The sequence below is a fragment of the Callithrix jacchus genome, chromosome 1 (genome assembly GCF_049354715.1).
Source record: "Callithrix jacchus isolate 240 chromosome 1, calJac240_pri, whole genome shotgun sequence".
NCBI lineage: Eukaryota > Metazoa > Chordata > Mammalia > Primates > Cebidae > Callithrix > Callithrix jacchus.
The window spans coordinates 178,943,162-178,963,402 of record NC_133502.1 but is presented as its reverse complement, the minus strand read 5'-3'; the positions used below and the strand labels follow the sequence as shown (position 1 = coordinate 178,963,402).

General features: G+C 51.2%; 1 protein-coding gene across 9 annotated transcripts in view; it reads right to left on the bottom strand.

Annotated features, from left to right (window-relative positions):
- The window catches only part of HMCN2 (hemicentin 2), a 167,573-nt gene that overhangs the window by 132,995 nt on the left and 14,337 nt on the right, over positions 1-20,241 (bottom strand). For all 9 annotated transcript variants that reach the window (XM_035260402.3, XM_035260417.3, XM_035260413.3 and 6 more), the window contains exons 2-7: positions 14,021-14,091; positions 13,371-13,529; positions 12,390-12,512; positions 2,701-2,872; positions 1,965-2,071; positions 952-1,072 (exon numbers count right to left, since the gene is read on the bottom strand). In XM_035260402.3, the coding sequence (XP_035116293.2) occupies positions 952-1,072; positions 1,965-2,071; positions 2,701-2,872; positions 12,390-12,512; positions 13,371-13,529; positions 14,021-14,091 (753 nt within the window). The remainder of the gene's footprint in view (positions 1-951; positions 1,073-1,964; positions 2,072-2,700; positions 2,873-12,389; positions 12,513-13,370; positions 13,530-14,020; positions 14,092-20,241) is intronic.

Below are 20,241 nucleotides of genomic sequence, written 5' to 3'. Positions count from 1 at the left end.
AGCAAGCAGCCCCTTTTCACTTTCAAGATATGACTCCTGGTTCTGGCAGGAAAACCAGCAAGGGCTGACAAGAATAACAAACATTAGAGAAGACGGACTCGAAAGCAAGCCCTCAAGGTCTGGCTTGTACCATTTTTGGTCACTATTCAGGGTCCAGAGTCAGCCTGACCTGATCCAGGCTCCTCCCAGGAGGAGCTGAGCTGAGCTGGTCCTCGCAAAAGTCTCCAAATGACTCCATGGCAGGGACCATATTTTCCAAACTATAAATTGAGACCTTTGATCTGGTCACCAGATGGTATTTTCTGGCATGGAGCTCAGGCATCCTGCGCCAGAAGCCTGCCTCGGGGCCCAGGCTTCTCCAGTGTAACTGTAGCGGGCATGCAGGCATCCTCAGACCCTGGTGGGTGGCTTCCAGTTGGAAGCCTGTACCTCCACCTTCAACATCCTCCCAGGCTCCTCCAACCTTCCTCAGTCTTGGGGCACCCAAGTGTCCCCCAGGACAGTCCTTCCTTTGCAGTAAGGCACTGCTGTCCTTTTTGGTCACTGTCAGCTCACTGGCACCTGTTCTTTCATTGAACTAGCCTGCTGTTTGCTGGAAAACTGAAGAAGCAGGACTCTAGGCAGATAGGTTTTGACAAAAAGAAAGGAGGTGTGAACTCAGTAACAAAGGCCACAGTGTCAGTGTCCTCCAGAACACTGACTTTGGAGGCAGGGAGGATGATCTAAAGGTAAATGTCACAATGTCGCCTGGGCTGGGACTGGTGGAAAGCTGGCTTGGAAGCTCGGTCTATATCGCTGTGGTCTGGGAGCATGGCTCCACTTAGCCTCCACAGGGTCCCTTCCACGGTCACATGCAGCCAAGTGTTCCCCCCACACCTCCTCCACCACCTCCCAAAGCCAAGCCCCAGATCTTCAGAGGCAGCTCAGCACTGTAGGGTCGGGGTGCTGTACCTTGCAAGGGCCACTCGAGGGTGTGGTTGAGGTCCAGGGAGGGCTGAGTGGAGAAGCCGGCTCGGAAGTCAATGTTGCTGACACCTGTGATCCTCACTGAATGGCGGCCACTGCTATAGACCTAGCACAGGCCCAGGTCTCACGTCACCAGAGGCTGGGACCCCAGCACACCAGCTTAGGGCAGGAGGCGCCCAACCTGACCCAGCCCTGCATCAGCAGCTGAAATCCTCCTGCTTTGGTAGATACAGGGGAAACTTACCTACTCCCAGGGGGCCCAGCACCATGCTCCCCAGATGAAGGAGCTGAAGCCCCAGCTTATAACCACAACCTGAGCGGCACTCGAGGCTGTGCCGCCCTTCAGCTCACCTCAGCCCCTGCAGGCCCTGTCTGGCCCCCTGCACGTCTAACTCCCTGCCTTGCTCTCCCCACTGGCAGTACAGCTCTTGGCTCTAAGGTGCTCTGAGTTTGAAAGGCAGGTGGTAACACTGCCACTTCACCTGCAGTGCCTAGCACATTGCCTGCAGAAGCTCACTAAATGTTCATCTGGTCACCAGAACCCCCCACTCCTCCAGGGCAGCAGTCCACTCACCCCAGGATGCTTTGTTGGGAGCCACGCTGGCCTGCAGTTCCTGGCTCCCAGCCCCTTGTAGATTATAGCAGACCCCTCTCTTCCTGCCAGCCCTGCCCCACTGAGGCCTCCCACCAAAGCTCCTCTTGCTTCTTTACACATTCTTCACAGCTTGTTCAGGCACCTCTGAACCCTGAAGTAATTTCTCCAAGTCCTTCTTAGATGTCCCCAAACTAACCCCAAACCACTCTACCTCTTCTCACTGGTACAAGGCAGAATGTCCTTCCTCTGTCCTTGACCCTTTACTTCTATTGATATGACCACATCACTACCCACACTCTAGCCATCCGCTTTCTGAGACCCCAGGCTCCCCAGGGCAAGCAGAAGGAAGATGGTTCCAGTCCAGAGAAGCTGGTCCACCTTCTCCTGCAACTCAATACCTTACCTTGATGGACCACAGCCCAGGATGCTCAGGCTTAAAGGCTACGACCTTGGCTGAGTCAGGGATGTTGAGAAGCACGTTGAAGCCCTCGTCCTCCTTCAGGATCCTCCCTGTGAAAGCCCCAAGGGCTGCTCAGTCCCTTTCCTGGGGGTGGCAGGAATCCCGCCTGTCTCCAGGAATCCACAGTGCCCCATACACTAGCCCCAGTCTTCTCAGAACTGACAAAGGTCTTGGCGGTCCTCAGCCACTGCCTCACTCCACGCTCCACCCTCAGGAATTCCCAGGGTGGGCTGTGCACCTGACCTCTAGATCTGGGCACTCATGACATCCTCAGAGTGCCATGCAGCCAAGTGACCTCATCCGAATCACACTGCCCCTGCCTCTGTTTACCCTGATGAGTACTCAGCTCCGGGAACCCCAGCTTCCCATCTGTATGATGTGCTATGAGTTCCTGCCACCATGAGAATCCACTGGGTACCATGGAAAAGGCTCGGGGAGAGCCTCACAATCCAGGAAGCACCATTACTTTAACTTCCATCATTGGCTGCTATGGCCCTCCTGCTTCCTCACATACCACGGGCACCCTCTCTCCACTTTGTGCCCTCCCCCTCCACATTTCCTTATTCCTGAAGCCTCATGTCTGAAGCCCTTCCACCCTTGGTCTCTTTCTTTGTCCCATCCTGGGCTTCCAGCTCAGTCCTGGGGCCAAAGAGAAGGCTAGCCCCGAGGTGGTCCATACCCAGTGGATCCTGGACTTCAATCTCAGGCCCCGGCCCACTCAATGAGATGGTGACTTCCTTCAGGCTGGGGTCAAAGGGGAGTCTCCATGTGTGCTCCCCCTCCTCCTCATGGTCTGTGGACAGCAGGTGTACCTTGGAGGCCTGGATGGCTGACTCCACCCACTTCAGTACCTGGAGGTAAGTATGAGAAGCTGATGCCAGCAGGTGCCCACAATGTCTTCCCCCTCCCATGGATTTTAGGCAGCATACAGACTTTTCAGGCTGCCCAAGGCCACCCCGTGCCCCATGTCCAACACCCGGCCCGATTCACACATTGTGACCCTCCTGGCTTCTATGGGCTCTGAGCTGTAAAGCCTGAATGGAAGCACTCAGAGGACTCAGCTCAGAGGGAAGGAGCAAGGACGTGACCCGCTGCTGGGAAGACTTCTCCACTTCTACACCTGGCCTACTTCCACAGCACCCACACTTCCTCCATGAAGCCCTATTCGTGCCTCGTACACACAATGAACCCTGGAGACCTGGAAACTCCCCCAGACCCATGTCGTTCATGACCGATCATCCCAGAGGCCTCCACTTGCGCTCCCACCAGCATGCCACGTTCCCTAGGCAGGACCGAGAGGCACTGCTGCAAAGACTTCAGGTCTCTTCGCAATCCACAGAGGTGAGGAATTGCTGGATGGATTTTCACGATGTTGAGAAATCCTAAATCCTTGGATTCTGTAATTGCTTATTCATTCTAAAATCTTACATCTTTTGGACAAGTCCCACTGAGAATCAGATAAAAGGTAAGGACCCTTTGCCTGGGACACCATCCTACCCCTTAGGTACACATTTAGGGTATGATTTTAGGAGGTCCCCAAACTCCCTCAAAGATACTCCCTCTACCACAAACTGAACACAAACTTCTTTAGTTTCTACAAATTCTGACCAAGGCCTTCAAGCCCCTACATTCTATGGTCCTGTGCCACTGCCTCCTGCTGCCTGCTATGCTGGACCCCACCCCTCCCACAGGCAGCCCCCACACACACATGCTGTGCTCTTTGCAGGAACGCCCTGCCCCCTCATCGACTGTTTTCTGGCTATTCTTCACCTCTCTGCTTGAGGAGGCTTCTCTAATCCTGAAAAGGTTCTGTTCTCTGGTACATACTATTTTGCAGCAATCTGCACTCCATTCATTCACACTTACTGCATTTGGGCTTCTCAACCCTACTGGCCTGGGAGCTCTGTGGAGGCAGAGACCCTTGGCTGTGCCCATGTGTGTCTCAGCCCTGAGCTTGTTGCCAGGCACAGGATGGGTACTCAGGAGGCGTCTGCCAGCTGTTTGAGTTCAGCAGGACGTGTGTCTCTCAGGCAGAGCCATCAGACTGGCCTCAAGCCCACCTCTCAGGCACCTCACTGCATGCCCCTCCTCTACCCAGCTCATGCCTCCTGCTTTGCAATAGCCAAGTCACCTAGGTACCAGCAAGGAAACCAGGAAAGAGGGAGAGGAAGGGGGCCCTCAAGTCTGGACCTTCTCTCTCCAGACCAAGTTATCTCAATGAGCATCTATCCTGTGCAAAGCCTAAAACTGAAACAAAATGAGCTCAGCCATAAAGTCGGTACCATAACCACAGAGAAAAGAACAACTCGAAGTGAATTCTGAACCCACTGGCTCAACTATCCTTTCTCAGTAGAAGGACAAAAAGAACCGCAAAACACACACACACACACACACACAAAACAAACAAAACACTTTAGTTAGTAGATTTAAGTCGGAAGAACTATCAGCACTGTGATTTTGAAACCATTTTATCTATCTTGTTGGATAAAGCAAATAAGTAAAGATGTTAATATTTTCTGAATCAAGATTTTTTTCTCATAAACAAATGTAAGAGAGAGCTCTAAGTATGAAATTAGATGAGCTAAATAAAAGATCCACCATACGGAATTTGAATTGGAAATATGAGTTTAAGCTCTCCAGATAGAGACAGATGATAGATTGCTATGTGGGTAGGTAGGTAGGTAGACAGACAGATAGACAGACAGGCAGGCAGGCAGGCAGGCAGGTAGACAGGCAGACAGGCAGACAGGCAGACAGGCAGGCAGGCAGGCAGGCAGGCAGGCAGACAGGCAGGCAGGCAGGCAGGCAGGCAGGCAGGCAGGCAGGCAGGCAGGCAGGCAGACAGGCAGACAGGCAGGCAGACAGACAGGCAGGCAGGCAGGCAGACAGGCAGACAGGCAGGCAGGCAGGCAGGCAGGTAGACAGGCAGACAGGCAGGCAGGCAGACAGACAGACAGGCAGGCAGGCAGGCAGACAGGCAGACAGGCAGGCAGGCAGGCAGGCAGGCAGGCAGGCAGGCAGGCAGGCAGGCAGGCAGGCAGGCAGAGCAACCGATCCAGAAGCAGTGATAGCCAAAAATCTCACTGTCGATGATCACCACCAGTTCCCAGATCTTGGTTTCTGAACACCATTCCCCACTAGGGTTCCTTGGAGAAATGGCTAATTCCAGGCCTGGGGCAGGCAATTTATAAGGTAAGCCTGGGACAATGGGTTTTTCCATAAAACAAAGAAATGCTCAAAGACAAATAGGGACATATCATAAAGGACACAGGAACCAGCCCAAAAAAGACTAATAACTGTATTCAAGTGAAACACATTGAATGATATAATCCATGTGCACATAACAGTACTCAGAAAAGAGAAAGCAAAATTCAAAGCAGTAAAACCTCCCCTGCCACTACTGAAGTGATTCCTTCATTGAAGAGAAGGAACTAAGTGTGATTCCATGTCTTTTCAATAGAAATCGTACTTCAGAGAAACCAAACCATCCATCACTTTTGATGTATAAAAGGTCTTCTCCTTGGAAGAATGCCCACTCATAGATGTGGGAGGAATGCTACAGTTAGGAAAGCATTATTTTGCAGCCCCCAGTGAAATTGTCATTTCAGGAAAGAGTCCTCAGTGCATGCTAAAACTATTAGATGAAAGGTTGATGGGAACTGGATGTCTTCACAGAGCCAGAACATTACCCTACAGGCCACTTGAATCATAAAGGCAAAAGCACACCCGACCACGCCGAGAGCTGGCTGTCGCCACCCTGACCCAGTCATCAAACTTATCAGCAATAGTAGGTACTCAGACATGATTTGCCTCCTGCTGTGATGCAACAGAAGACACACTCAGCACCAGCTAGGAAGCACTCCCACCAAAAAGGTCAGCCTTCATTGAATCAGGCCTTTGGACTCACCCAGTTTGGAGGAAACATAGGGGATTTAAAAAAAAGAGTTGGCCAGGCACAGTGGCTTACACCTGTAATCCCAGCACTTTGGGAGGCCAAGGCAGGTGGATCACCTGAGGTCAGGAGTTCGAGACCAGCCTGACCAACATGGAGAAACCCTATCCCTACCAAAAATACAAGACTAGCCGGGCATGCTGGCACATGCCTGTAATCCCGGCTACTGGGGAGGCTGAAACAGAACTGCTTGAACCCGGGAGGCAGAGGTTTCAGTGAGCTGAGATCATGCCATTGCACTCCAACCTGGGCAACAAGAGTAAAACCCCATCTCAAAAAAGAAAAACAAAAAGTGAATGACACCACAAGGAAATAATCAGAAGAATCCAGAACATGGGAGAGGGTTCCAATTCATGCATCTTCAACAGCTTAGTGTCATAAAAACAGAGCTGATGGCTCCAGGCTGAAGAGGACTTAATAGATGTAATAACCGAGGGACGTGCACAGCCCTTGATTAAATCCTGATTTGACAAAAACGGCGATCAAAGACAGTTTGAAGACAGGGAAATTCGAACATGGGCTGTACATTGGATGACACTAGGAAACTATTATTAATGTGATTAGATGATATTGTGGGTTATGTTGAAGACTATCTTTTTTCAGGAATCCATGCTGAATTAATTATCGATAAAGTGTCACAGTTTAGCAAAAAGTATAAAGAGACAGAGCAAGTCAAGCAGAAATGTTGACAATTGTTGAATATAGTTGGTAAGTGTGTTCTTTTTACTTTTCCGTATCTTGGAAATTCCTCACAGTAATTTTTTTATTGAAGTAAAAGTCATTTAAAAGTAATAAGTATGCAGCCAGGCACAGTGGCTCATGCCTGTAATCCCAGCAGTTTGGGAGGCCGAGGCAGGCAGATTACCTGAGATCAGGAGTTTGAGACTAGCCTGGCCAACATGGTGAAATCCCGTCTCTACTAAAAATGCAGACATTAGCTGGGCACCTCTAATCCCAGCTACTCAGGAGGCTAAGGCAGGAGAATCACTTGAACCGAGGAGGCAGAGTTTGCAGTGAGCCAAGATTGTGCCACTGCATTCCAGCCTGGGTGACAAGAGCAATACTCCATCTCAAAAAAAACCACCAAGTATTCTGTGACTTTAATATCCACCTGAACAATCACAACAGCAAACTATTGCTTACCAATTCCAATCTACTGGAAATGCTTCCTGGAAAGCTGTCTAAAGAAGAAAGGCAAAACCACATTCAGCCCCAAGTAGAAAAAGTTCTGTGATTGACTAGCAATGCCTGCCACGAATATGGGTTTTGAAAGTGGTATCTTGCATGCTACTTACTGGTCTTTCTTGCTCTAAATCATAGTCCTTCAGCTCTGCTTACCATGTGATTTTTACAAAAGGGAAAGGAATCAAAAGAATTAGAAAATTAGCATTTTTTTTTTTCAGATTGAGCTAGAAGATAGGTGCCTAGAAGTTTACTGGCTAGATTTCAACTATCACATGATAAGAATTTCGTATTCTGAAAATGCATCTGTTTTTATAATTGGAGCTACTTCATTGTTCTGTCTTGCTTAGCTTTCTAAGTAATGTGTGTCTTAAAAAAGTCCCACCTGTCTTAGCCAAGGAATGAGGACATGGTTCTTCTGCCATATGGGGGTGGACAGAAGGGAGCAGTGGCCAAGGTCTCCCAGCTGGAGAGGCCCACAGAAGCCAGCCAATGTGTGAGGCAACTCCCACAACAGCAAAGAAGCAGGTCCGTGACCGCTGTCCCCTTCCCCCGGGCCAGGCCTTGTCAGGGGGTCAGGAGGGAATCATCACTGAGCAAAGAACCAGTCAACAATAGCCCAGAGGAGTCACACCCGCTACTGTGTTGCAACTGCTGCTACGAGCTTGTTCTAGGACGTTCTGACGGGAGGATGCCCCGCATTTCAGGCTACTGAACCATAGAGAGGGTTGGGACACCAGACAGAAAGCCAGTGACTCTCAGGATGGCCTGCCCTGTAAGCACATCCCCGCTTGGGAGTTGGGGGGCTGACCCTCTTGCCCACAGCAGGACCAGACCCCCTTAGGGCCAGGCCTGAAGGCATGGCCTTCTAGACCTGTAGCACCCCCAGGGCTCCAGCGTGGAATCTGGGGAGACTTGGGAGCAGAGAGCCTTCACTAAGCCAGCTCAATGTTTATCTGGGGAAGGCAATGGCTTCCAGATGCTAGAGGGGCCGGAGGGCCGGGAGCCTTCTCTGTCACCGACGGGGAAGGAACGAGAAGTCTGGCACTGCTCCCCCAGCCAGATGGCTGCTGCTCGGCACTTTGTGGTAGATAAATCATCCCCAAGGCTCCTCCCAGAACACTTGACAGCCAGGGCGGCCGAGGAAGCAGGGAAGGAAAGCTGGGGGACGGATGGGTCTCCGAGCCACAGATGAGAACACTGAGGACAAGGCTGTGGGTCCCAGGCCCTGTGCCAGGACACTCACCATGAAGTGATGGAGAGAGCACCCTAGACTGGGGTTTTTGCCCCTTGCCAGCTGGGCACCCTGGGCACTCACCCCAGCTCCTCCCTTTCAGAGAATCTTTTCCAGAGAGAGCTCTTACTCTTCAGGGGGCATTGATGACACTGAGGGGCATATTGTGGGCTCCACACTGAAGCACGGGGGGTGGGATGGCATTTAGTCATCACAAACTCTTACCAAGGGCTTCCCATGCACAGCTTCCTCTCACCCTCACTACCATCTCACCAGCCAGGGGCTCTCATTAACCCAACTGCACCCAAGAAGAAAGTTCAGCCCAGAAAGGCTGAGGACTGTGCTGGAGGTCACACTGCAGGTAAGTGGCAGAGCTTTGAGGTCTGAAGCCAGGCATCTGCTACAAAGGCAGAGGGACTTGGGTGCAAGGGACCCCATCCATTCACCAGCTATTTACCCTGGAGTCCAAGCCCTCACCGCCTGCCCCTGGGAGGGGTCCAGGATGAAGTCATCTCTGGGCCCCTGCTGACCTATTAATCAGAGCCACCTGGTCATAAGCTCCCCCAGCCACTCTCCTTCACCCCCTTCTTCCGCCTGCCCTCACTGTCTCAGAAGGACACCTTTCTCCTAGCAGATGTGTAGAACCTGGGTAATTCACCCTTTGTGCCTGCTGGTGCTGAACATGGGAAGACTCCCAGTCCCCAGAACTGGCCGTGCTGGAACCTATGTTGTGAGTTGTGGGGTGAGGGAAGCAGAGGAGAGCAAGGGGCCCAATGTCCTCCCGAAAAAAAAGATGGAGGGGCCTTCTCAGGCAGCTGCAGGACAGTCAGGTTTGCGCAGCTCTGCTTCCCCAACCCCACCACTGTCGGGGCTGGTGACAGTGTGCTGAGCTGTATGTCTGCTGGGGAACTTGGGGGAGGCCCAGCAGGCTCTTGGACATATCTAAGTCTTTTTTTTTTTTTTTCTTTTTTTTTTTGCTGGTGGGTAGGGAGTGCTGGGGTGGGGTGGTATTTTTTTTTTTTTTTTTTTGAGGGAAAAAGAGAAAAAGAAGGGGAAAAAAGAAAAAGAGGGAAAAAGGAATATTACTTCATTCCTAAAATGGGTTTCAATAATGGCCGATCAATATTTTGAGTGTTTAAAGTGGTTAATGCATATTTTATGTGTTTAAAATGGAGACCTCTATTGTGTTTATTTGTTCTGGCTCTGAGTTCAAGTCCTGGATATCGTTATCAATTTGTTGTCTCGTTGAATCTAAATCTCATTATGTGTCTTATGTATCTGGGTATTAAGATCTCTTATTGTTGCATTAATCCTTTTACCCTTGCATCCTTGTAGCTTTGAAATCTATTTTATTAAGTGTGAGAATTGCAACTCCTGCTTTTTATTTATTTAGTTTTGCTCTCCATTTGGTTGGTGGGTTTTTTTCCATCCCCTTGTTTTGAGTCTTTGTATATCTTTAGATATATCGTTAGATTTTGTGGATAATGTATATTTTGTGTGTTTAAAATGGAGAGCTCTATTGAGTTTATTTGTTCTGGATCTTAGTTCCAGTCCCAGATATCATTATCAATTTTCTGTCAGACATATCTAAGTCTTAATCAAAAATGCACACCTGTGGGGCAGGTTCAAGGCTGCCTGCCTCTGACATGGTCCCAGTCTGAGGGTTGTAAAAGCTCCCAATTTCCCCTGCCAGGGAGCGATCCTCACCTTCCTTTAGTTACCCTGGAACCCCAAAGGGTGATCCAGGTACCAGTGAGGCCAACCTCACAACCAAAAAAAAACCCCAAATGCTCCAAAGCATAAGCCTTCGCTGTGACCGCTGGCCACCTCTGCACCAGCACTCAGAGCTGCGCCTGGCACGAGACAGGAGCTCGGTGAATGAGGGAAGAGAGTGCCTGATGCCCCTCAGGCTGCATGGATGCACTTGGAGAGGTAAACGGATTAACTACACACGCACAGCGTGGAGCCTTTTGCAACTTCTGGGGAGTTCTCCCAGCTGGAGGCCCCTTGGCTAGGGCAAATGCACCATTCATTTCTCCTGGGAGGGTGACCACAGCCCTGGCTGCCCAGCCACCTTCCCAGGCTTGCCAAATGTCTGGGAACATCTGGAAGGGGCTAGGTCCAAGGCATTAAGCTGAAGAATGACAGAGCTCTGTGGCCAGGAAGGAGAGGGATCCAGGCCCCTACCCAGAGGCAGCCAATTCTGGCCACTGGTGGTCCTACCCAGTCAGACACGTGCTGTCCAGCCAGACTCTCGCAGCAGAAAGCTGGACCCACAGCTGGGAGTAGTGGCTTCGCCCAGGTTCCCAGCCTCACACCTGGACAAGTGGCCCCCCAGCAACCTGCTCAGCGGCCCTGTGTCTAATTTGCCTGACGGGAACCCATGTAATTGCCCAGATAGGTCTCCCCCAAAGCAAGAACGAGCCATCCTTCCACTCTGAAATGCCTCCCACCCTCACTTGGGTGAGTCGGTGACAGGGTAGGCTGACATGCCAAGAAATGAAGCCTAAAGTGTCGCAGAGAATCATAAACGCCATCTGTCAACAGGGAGTGAAGGCACACTAATCTAAACACGGCCCTGGAGATAGCTTTCCACAGCTCATAAATATATACACACAAAACCTTCTCCCAGAGGCAACACAGCAGAACTGGCTGGAGGCCACGGCCAGCCTCAGACACCCTGCCTCTCTCTCCTTCCTCTTCCCAGGGACTTGGGCACGAGGGACCCCTTCCATTCACCAGCTATTTACCCAGGACCTGCTCTGAGCTGGGAAACATGAAGTGCTGGGGAGGCTGTGGACATCGGGACTTACCACCCAGCCCCTGGAAACTTCACGGCCTAGTGACATTTAATAATTGCACAGTTATAAAGTTATAATTATGCAAAGCAGCACAGGGAGCTGGGAGGAACACAGAAGGAGACTTAATCTTGAGAGGAAATCAAGGAGGGTCTCCGTGAGGAGGTGCTCTTAGCCAGAACTAAGAAGGTGAGGAGGAGTCAGTGGAGAAGGAGCTGGAAGAAAAGGTCACACCAGCAAAGGCCCCGGCAGGGAGGAGTGTGGGACACTGGAGAGACAACAGGGAAGCCAGCAGGGGAGCAAGTTCGGCAAGGGGATAACAGGGGGACCAGAAAGGCGGAGGGGTCAGATAAGGAGCTGGACATTCTCCAGGGGATAAGCAGGAGGGACGTGGTGGTGAGATGTGCCTGTGTGGAAGCCACTCGTGTAGGCTCAGGAAAGGCAAGTGTCAGTGCCACTTCCCAACTCGGACTTGGAATCAGCCAAGGTGGGTGTATTTACACCGTGGAAAGGGGCGTGCTTGTCCTTTCCAGAGAGAGCATTGTTTATCATTTCCAGTCAGCCCCTGGAAGGACCCAGTGCTCCTGGGAGGGGATGGGAGCGTGGGGTAGAGGGAAAGCAGGGACAACCCTGAACAGGGTGATACCAGAGGGCCCCGAGGGGAGGAAGGACACAGCCCTGTCCAGGAACAAGACTAGGCAGCAGGTACCTCGGAAGCACTGAGTGAACCCAGATCCCGGCAGTGCAGGCCACACAGCAAGCCAAGTGCCCAGCACTGCTGCCTGAACCTGAGAGCTCCTGTGCTCCTCCACCCAACCCAGGATCCCTGACTCTGGGGAGAAGATGCCCCATACGCACACTTCTGCCACACTCTTCTAGGATACCTTGTCAGCCTGGACCACCTGCTGAACCCAGGCCATCCCAAGGGGCTGCGTCCGGCCTCACCCTCTTTACCTGCAAAATTTTGCCCGGAAACATGGAAGCACCTGCCTTTGGGGCCGGTGGAAGGGTCTGGTAGCGCCTGAGCACGGTGCGCCCCATGTCCGTCACAGGTGTGCTCCCAGAGCTGCTCAGCTGTATCCAGATCCCTGCATCTCTGGGTGGCTGACTGCCATTCAACCTCCTGGAGCCACAGGGATGGCCGAGGTCCTCAGCGTGCCCAAGTGACAGCCTCTGGGATGGTGCCCCCTCCCAGTACTCACCTCTGTTACTTGCTGCTTGTCCAGGTGGAACACCTGCCCAGAGCTGGTGGCAGCAATCTCCTCATAGGCCAGGTAGCCAGGATGGGTGCGGTCGCCACAGTCCCCGGTCAGCACAAAGACAACCTGGAAGGTGGACAGGCAGTCTGCTCTCAACTTCCCTGGCCAGCTGCTTCAGGGATGAGCAGCAGAGCCCAACCAGGGTGGAGTGACCCTTTCCTCTCTCTGGCACATGTATAGAATGACACATGACACATTAATAGAAGGGACAACAGAAGTGCCCATCTCGCGAGGATCAGAAGCTGACGCAGGGCAAGTGTTCAGCTCAGGGCCAGGAAAACTGTAGGTGCTCCATATTGGGAACTGTTATTAAATCAACAACAAAGAAGGGCATGGGAGCTGACTCATCTCACAGTGGCCCCTGGAGGCTGCAGAGCTGAAGAACCTTGAAGAACCCAAGCCAGTTCTAGACGCAGAAGCAGAGAAGCAGTTTGGGCCCTCTGCACCTTGCCCAAGGATGCCAAAGAGCTGGCCCTCCTCCCTTCCTCCAGCATGACCCCTCTCCCAGCCCTCACTGCCAAAGCCAGAAGCAAGGGATCAAACACATCTTCCAAACCCTGGGGCAATGGCAAAGGGGACATGAACGGCAGAGACCAGGAGCAGAGGCAACGCCAGGAAGAAGACAGGTTGCTGGACTTCGATGGGGGCGAAAGGAGTAGGGTGGTGTAGGTCTTCATCTGCAACAAGCTGCACCAAGGAAATGTGAGCCCCGGCAGGGGCCTAGAGGGTAAGAGCACAGACCTCCTGGGCTGGTTTGGTTCCAAGGCTCTGGCCACGGATGGCAGAGGCAGACCCAAGGCTATGGAAGAGGAGTGCCCAGCTCTGCCCTCCCGGTGGCAGCTCAGGACTGCTGTGTGAGCGACTCTCGCTTCCTCGGGACCCCCTGGAGAATCCCTCTTGAGGACCCTCGGCCGGCTTACCCACCTGTGATTGTTTGAGCTGCAGGAGCCGCAGCAGCTCTTCCTTCTTGTGATAGTCTTTGGCACGGGCGTCCGAGAAGACGTAGATGAAGGAGCCGGGGTTGGCGACCTCCACAGCAGCCTTAATGGCCCCCACACTCATCTCGGGGCAGTCACCACCTCCCTGGAGGGCAGGAGCATGTCAGCAGCTGCCACCTGCCCCTCCAGATGGGACCCACCCAGGGACACCTCCAAAACCATTGGGCGTTGGGAGTCATCTTGAACTGTCACCTCCTGCCCACCAGTCACTTCCTTCCTGGGGACACAATATAACATCCAACCTGCTTTAACTGTAGACAAGCAGCATCATTCATTCATTCATTCATTCATCAATGCAAGATTGACATGGGCCCACCCCCACGGAATCTGGCATAGAAGGCAGTCACTACACCAATAAGCCCAGCACTATGCCAAGTACTCTGAGTGGGCAAGGAGGGAGGGGGCCATGGAAGCAGCTAACAGATGCCTCAGGAAGCTACACAGTTGCCCAGGAAGAGGGGGAGGTGGAGGCTGGGCAAGAGAGAAGCACTCGAAGCTTCCTCCCCAAACTCTCTCGGTGGGGCACAGACTGGGAAGAGAGGGACGGAGGGTCAGGGGCTGGGTGGGGCTGCCCACCTGCACATAGAGTTCTCTCAGCTCCCTCTGAAACACAGCGGGGTCTGCCGTGAGGGTCACTGGGCCAATATCTGTGGAGAAGAGAGAGGGAAGCCCGGTGGCTGGTTTGTCAGTGACACAGGATGGATGCTCAGAGGAGCTGAGGCTGGCGCATGAGACTGGCGCATGAGACACGGAGCAATCAGGGAGCAGCTCTCAGAGCTGCAGGAGAAGACCAGGAAACAAGGTCAGACCACTCTGCCCTCTGCCCCGTGCCCAGCGCCAAAGCAGGGCCCAAGCTCCAGGGAAGCAGAGGTGAGACAGAGGGCAAGCCCCAGCCCCTCCATCCGGATAGCAGCTCTCCCAACCTTTGGTGACCAAGACTCCCCTAAGAACCCCCACCTCCACCACCCACCCGCTGCCACTCAGTGGGGAAGGAATTCTGGGAAGACAAACGCGGAGCAAACAAACGATCCATTTTGGGATACACAGCAACTCTCCAACAGCAGCTGCTCAACAAGAGAAAACCTTCCAGCAACCCCATCTATGTATGAGGTCATTTTAAAAAGAACAGCAATAAAAATGACAAGATTGACTGCACTCGAGGTTGGCAAGGACATGGAGCAACTGGAACTTTCATTCACTGCTGGTGGGAACGCACAATGGTTTAACCGCTTTAGAAGACAATGGAAGTTTCTGAAACATTACGTATGCACCTCCCATGGGATCCAGCCATTCCGAGCCTAGGTATGTCCCCAGGAGAAATGAAAACGTATGTTCACACAAAGGCTTGTACTCAAAGGTTCATAGCAGCAGGATTCATAATAGGCCACCACTGGACACAAGCCAGATGTCCATCATCTAGTGGAGAGATAGACACCCGGGTAAAATCACAGAACCAGGTTGGACTCAGCAGGAAGACAGGACAACCACCGATACAAGCAACAACAGGGGCGCTTCCCACATGAGGGAAGCCAGACGCGAACGGCACGTACGGTATGGCTCCATTTACAGGAAGTTCTGGAACAGTCAAAATCAGTCTAAGGGGAAGAAAACCAGAAAAGAGGTTGCCTGAGGAGCCGGACTTGGAAGGAAGCGTCTGAGACAGAAACAGTCTATATATTGTGAAAGGAGTGTGAGTTCCTTGGTGTATCGTTTGTCAAAAGTGTGCAGCTAAGATCAGAGCATTTCCATGTATGTAAATTTACCTCATAAACAAACAACTGATCGTCACTGACTGCGGGTCAGGGGTGGGAGGAGGTACGGAGGACAGCGGGAATGATGGGGCTGTTTAATATTTGGCAATGCTGGGTGATGGGTACATGGAGATTCATTATTCTCTTCTATTTATGTTGTATATATTTGAAAAACTGTTACTCATAAAAAGTGTTGTTGTTTTTTTTTTTAAAATAGTAATGGAGATCCATGCCAACGCAAGACAACACTACCAGTGCTGGACGCTGGGCCGGGACTCCAAGGAGCCTTACAGATAAGCACACAGTGGGGATTGTGCAAGGTTGGTCGGACATCAGGTTTCTTAGAAAAATATTTGAGTCCTCAGTGAACTCTATGTATTTTCATTTTACTTTACTTTTTGAGACAGAGTTCCACTCTGTTGCCCAGGCTGGAATGTAGTGGCACAATCTCAACTCACTGCAACCTCCACCTCCTGGGTTCAAGCAATTCTGCCTCAGCCTCCCGAGTAGCTGGGACCACAGGCATGTGCCACCCCACCATCCAATTTTTATATTTTTAGTAGAGACAGGGTTTCGCCATGTTGGCCAGGCTGACCAACTCCTGACCTCAAGTGATCAGGCCCCTCTGATCCTCAGCCTCCCAAAGTGCTGGGATTACAGGCATGAGCCACGGTGCCCAGCCTTGGTGAGCTCTAATAATGAACTGCTTTTAGTTCAGGAGTTCTAAATCTCAGTTTCCCTAAAGAAACTACCATTCTCGGCAACCAGTCGGTGGACCTCAGTATTTCCTTCTTAGAAAAGAAAGCTGCGGAATTATCCGGCATCCCACACCGTGATCAAGGATGAGCTGCCACCAGCTTCCCCCGGGGCCCCGGGCCCTCTGCTCTGTGTTTATCCACGGCATCCCATACTGCCCTTCCTCGCCTACCCTGACTGTCCCCACACGTCCTTTCCTCTGAACTCCACAATAACAAATTCAGCCCGACTGCAGCAGCTCAGTCCTTAGCCTTGGAGCTCAGCCAGATCTGACTGGAATCCTTCCTTTGTCCTTTTTGGGCCATGGGGCCTCTGGGGCAGAGCTCACTTCACTGCCTCAAGCCTCAGTTTCTTCATCTGCAGAACAAGACACATAGTACCACCATTTCTCCTCACCAAGAATTATCACCGTGAGAATTCAGTGAAGCCAGGTAGCTAAACCCCTGGCTTGGCTTGGCATGGAAAGGGCTCAGCCAATGGGAAGCGGCGCTGCTGACGTGAGAGTGCGCTTGGCCAGGCTCCAGAGGGTGTGCTCACACAGTGCAAAGACAGTCCTGCTTCAATATGAGGTCCTAGAATTCTACTCTAAGAAGAGCAATCATTTCACTCAGTGCTGGTTATTTCATTGTTAGGTAATCATATGTGTTCACTGTAAAAAGAAATTGACATGACATGAATGATAATGACAGTTACTACTTAGTAAGTGACAGGCCATGTGCTGAGATGCTTTCTGTATAGCTCACTGAATTCTTCCTAGCACCTGGTAGGTCCAAAAGTCATTTTTTAAAAAGTTTTTAAAGATGGAGTCTTGCTCTGTCACCAGGCTGGAGTGCAGTGATGTGATCTTGGCTCACTGCAACCTCCACCTCCCAGGTTCAGGCGATTCTCCTGCCTCAGCCTCCCGAGTAGCTGATTTTACAGGCACCCGCCACCACACCCAGCTAATTTTTGTATTTTTAGTAGAGATGGGGTTTCACCATGTTGGCCAAGCTGGTCTCAAACTCCTGACCTCAGGTGATCCACCTGCCTTGGCCTCCCAAAGTGCTGGGATTATAGCCATGAGCCATCACACCTGGCCTTTATTTATTTATTTATTTTTGAGACTGAGTCTCACTCAGTCACCCAGGCTGGAGTACAGTGGCATGATCTCAGCTCAATGCAACCTCCACTTCCCAGGCTCAAGCGATTCTCGTGCCTCAGTCTCCCAAGTAGCTGGGATTAAGGAGATGTACCACCATGCCTGGCTAATTTTTTTGTATTTTTAGTAGAGACACGGTTTCGCCATGTTGGCTCAACTGGACTCAAATTATTGGCCTCACATGAGCCACCTGCCTCAGCCTCCCAAAGTGCTGGGGTCTGAGTGTTACCCACATTTTTACAGAGGAGAACATGGAAGCCCAGAGACAGTGACTTGTCCAATAAGCAGCAGTGCTGGGATGAGCCCAGGTCTGGACAACCTCATGAACAGAGCTCTCCTTAACTACTGCTTTCAGGGAACTAGACATAGAAATTCCTGGCAGGCAAAACAAAACGAAACAAAAAAGGGAAGGAGCACAACTGCCTGTATTTCTTTTTTTTCTTTTTTTTTTTTTTTGAGATGGTGTTTCACTCTGTCACCAGGCTGGAGTGCAATGGTGTGATCTTGGCTCACTGCAACCTCCGCCTCCTGAGTTCAAGCCATTTTCCTGCCTCTGCCTCTGCCCCCCAAGTAGCTGGGATTATAGGTACACGAAACCACACCCAGCTAAGTTTTGTATTTTTAGTTGAGAAGGGGTTTCAACATGTTGGCCAGGATGGTCTCAATCTCCTAACCTCGTGATCTGCCCACCTCGGCCTCCCAAAGCGCTGGGATTACAGGCGTGAGCCATCATGCCCAGCCAACTGCCTGTATTTCTACCAACCAAAGATACTAATTTTCATTTTTGTATATAATCTTCAAATTTTATATTCATATATTTAAATGTATAAATGCATCTTACAAAAAATGCCTACTATTTTTAAGCTGAATTTTTATTGAAGTATAAATAACATACTATTTCTAACCCAATTCTTTTCACTGAACAAATGTGAGCAAACTTTCCAGAAGGTTACTCAAACATCATTTTAATAGCTACAAAGTATTTCCTTTGTACAAATGCTAATAACAGCCTTATCCAATCCCATATTTTTTTGGTACCAATTTTTATAATGAACAATGTTATTAAAAACATTTTCAAGGCAGGCACAGTGGCTCACACCTATAATCCCTGCACTTTGGGAGGCTGAGGCGGGGGGATCACTTGAGGTCAGGAGTTTGAGACCAGGCTGGCCAACATGGCAAAACCCCATCTCTACTAAAAATACAAAAATTAGCTAGGCATAGGGGCAGGCAACTGTAGTCCCAGGTATTCAGGAGGCTGAGGCAGGAGAATCAATTGAACCCAGAAGGTGGAGGTTGCAGTGAGCCAAGATCATGCCACTGCACTCCAACCTGGGCAACAGAGTCAGAATCCGTCTCGAAAAAAAATCCATCTTCTCATCTGTAGCTTTTAGGCAGTAGCTCAATTGTTTTCTTAGGATACATTCCCATAAGTAGAATTCCTGGGTCAATGGCAACAGCATCTGTAAAAACTCCGGATGCAAAATCAGTAACCTTGTAACTCCTCCCCATCCCCTGATGTCCCCACCTCCGATCCTCCCAACCTGCACATGCTGGAGGAACCCACGTCTCCCCTGCTCAAGAATCCCCAGTGACCATCCATTGCCTGCAAGCCACAGGAAGCTGTCACAGAGCCCCGTTCTGAATCTAGCTCCCTCTAGCCTCCCCATCAGAGTCTGTCATCAGTGTCAACCTAACTCTGTGGCTCCCAATGCCAGGTCACTGCTAGACAGACACGGGCCCCCTGTTTGAAGGGACATGGAAAAAATGAAGCTGGTAAGGTGAGCCCTCATAAAGCAAGCGCAGTCTGGTTGGGAGAGCTGCTCCTTACCGCGGTCCAGGCACTTCCTGCCTGGAGGGAGAGGGGATTATTCTTTCTTTCATGAAAGGCTCATAATAATACAAGAGAGCTGATTTTTTTTCAGTTTTACTTTGGTAAATAGAATGTTTGCCACCTATGTTTGTTCCCTTTATTGTTTTTTCTTTTAAGCTCTTTTTTTTTAAGGCAATTTTATTGGATTGAGAAACCCCGCAGTCTAGGCAGCCCTGTGGCTGGAGGCAGGGAGGCTGTGGATCCACTGCCTGACACCTGGCCATCCATCGCCTGCATGCTTCTTGGGGATTCCGTGCTCTGGAAGAGAGGAAGGTGCTTCTGGGAGCCCCAGGCCTCCCCATACAGCAACCTCCTCCTCTGACGTCCTCACGCCTCAAGGCCTCTGCCAGCACATGCCGAGTGCCAGGGCCTGTGTGGTTAATGCAATTCCTGGGACATTTCAGGAGCCAGGAAAGATCCCCTGAACCAGAGAGCCCCGGAAAGGATTTTAAGGTTGGCCTCTGTCTCAGTTTCCTATTGATTCTGTGACAAATTACTACAAACTCAGTGCCTGAAAACTACACACAGTTATGGAAGTCAGCGGTCCTCAATCCAGGAGCCGGCAGGGCTGCATTCCCTCCGGGGGTTCCAGGGGAGGATCGGTTCCCCTGCCTTTTCCAGCTGCTGAGGCCTTGGATCACGGCTCCTTCCTCCATCTTCAGGGCGTCTCTCTTTCCTGTGCTTCTGTCCTCACAGCTCCCTCTCTGACTCTGAGCTTCCTGCCTCCTTCCTGTGAGGACCCTGTGACTATACGGGGCCCGCCTGGATGATCCAGGACAACCTCGAGATCCATGACCTTGTCACACCTGCAAAGTTCCTTTCACCGTGGCAGGTCACATATTTGCAGGTTCTGTGCAGTAGGACATAGACACCTTCGGGCGGTTGTCATTCTACAGTGTGGAGGACATCATTCTACACTGCTGTGTGAGGAGGCCCAGGCCTTGCTAAGGGACGTGGCTCCCAGAAGCACCTTCCTCTTTTCTAGAGCACAGAATCCCCAAGTAGTCTGCAGTTCAGCAAGAATGAACTTCAGAAAAGCCAACTGACCACAACCCATGTGCCAAACATAACAATGAGAGGGCTGGGCATGGTGGCTCAGTCCTGTCATCCCGGTACATTGGGAGGCCGAGGTGGGCAGATGACTTGAGAGGTCAGGAGTTCGAGACCACCAGCCTGGCCAACACAGTGAAACCTCATCTCTACTAAAAATACAAAAATTAGCTGGGCGTGGTTGCACATGCCTGTAATCCCAACTACTCAAAAGGCTGAAGCAGGAGAA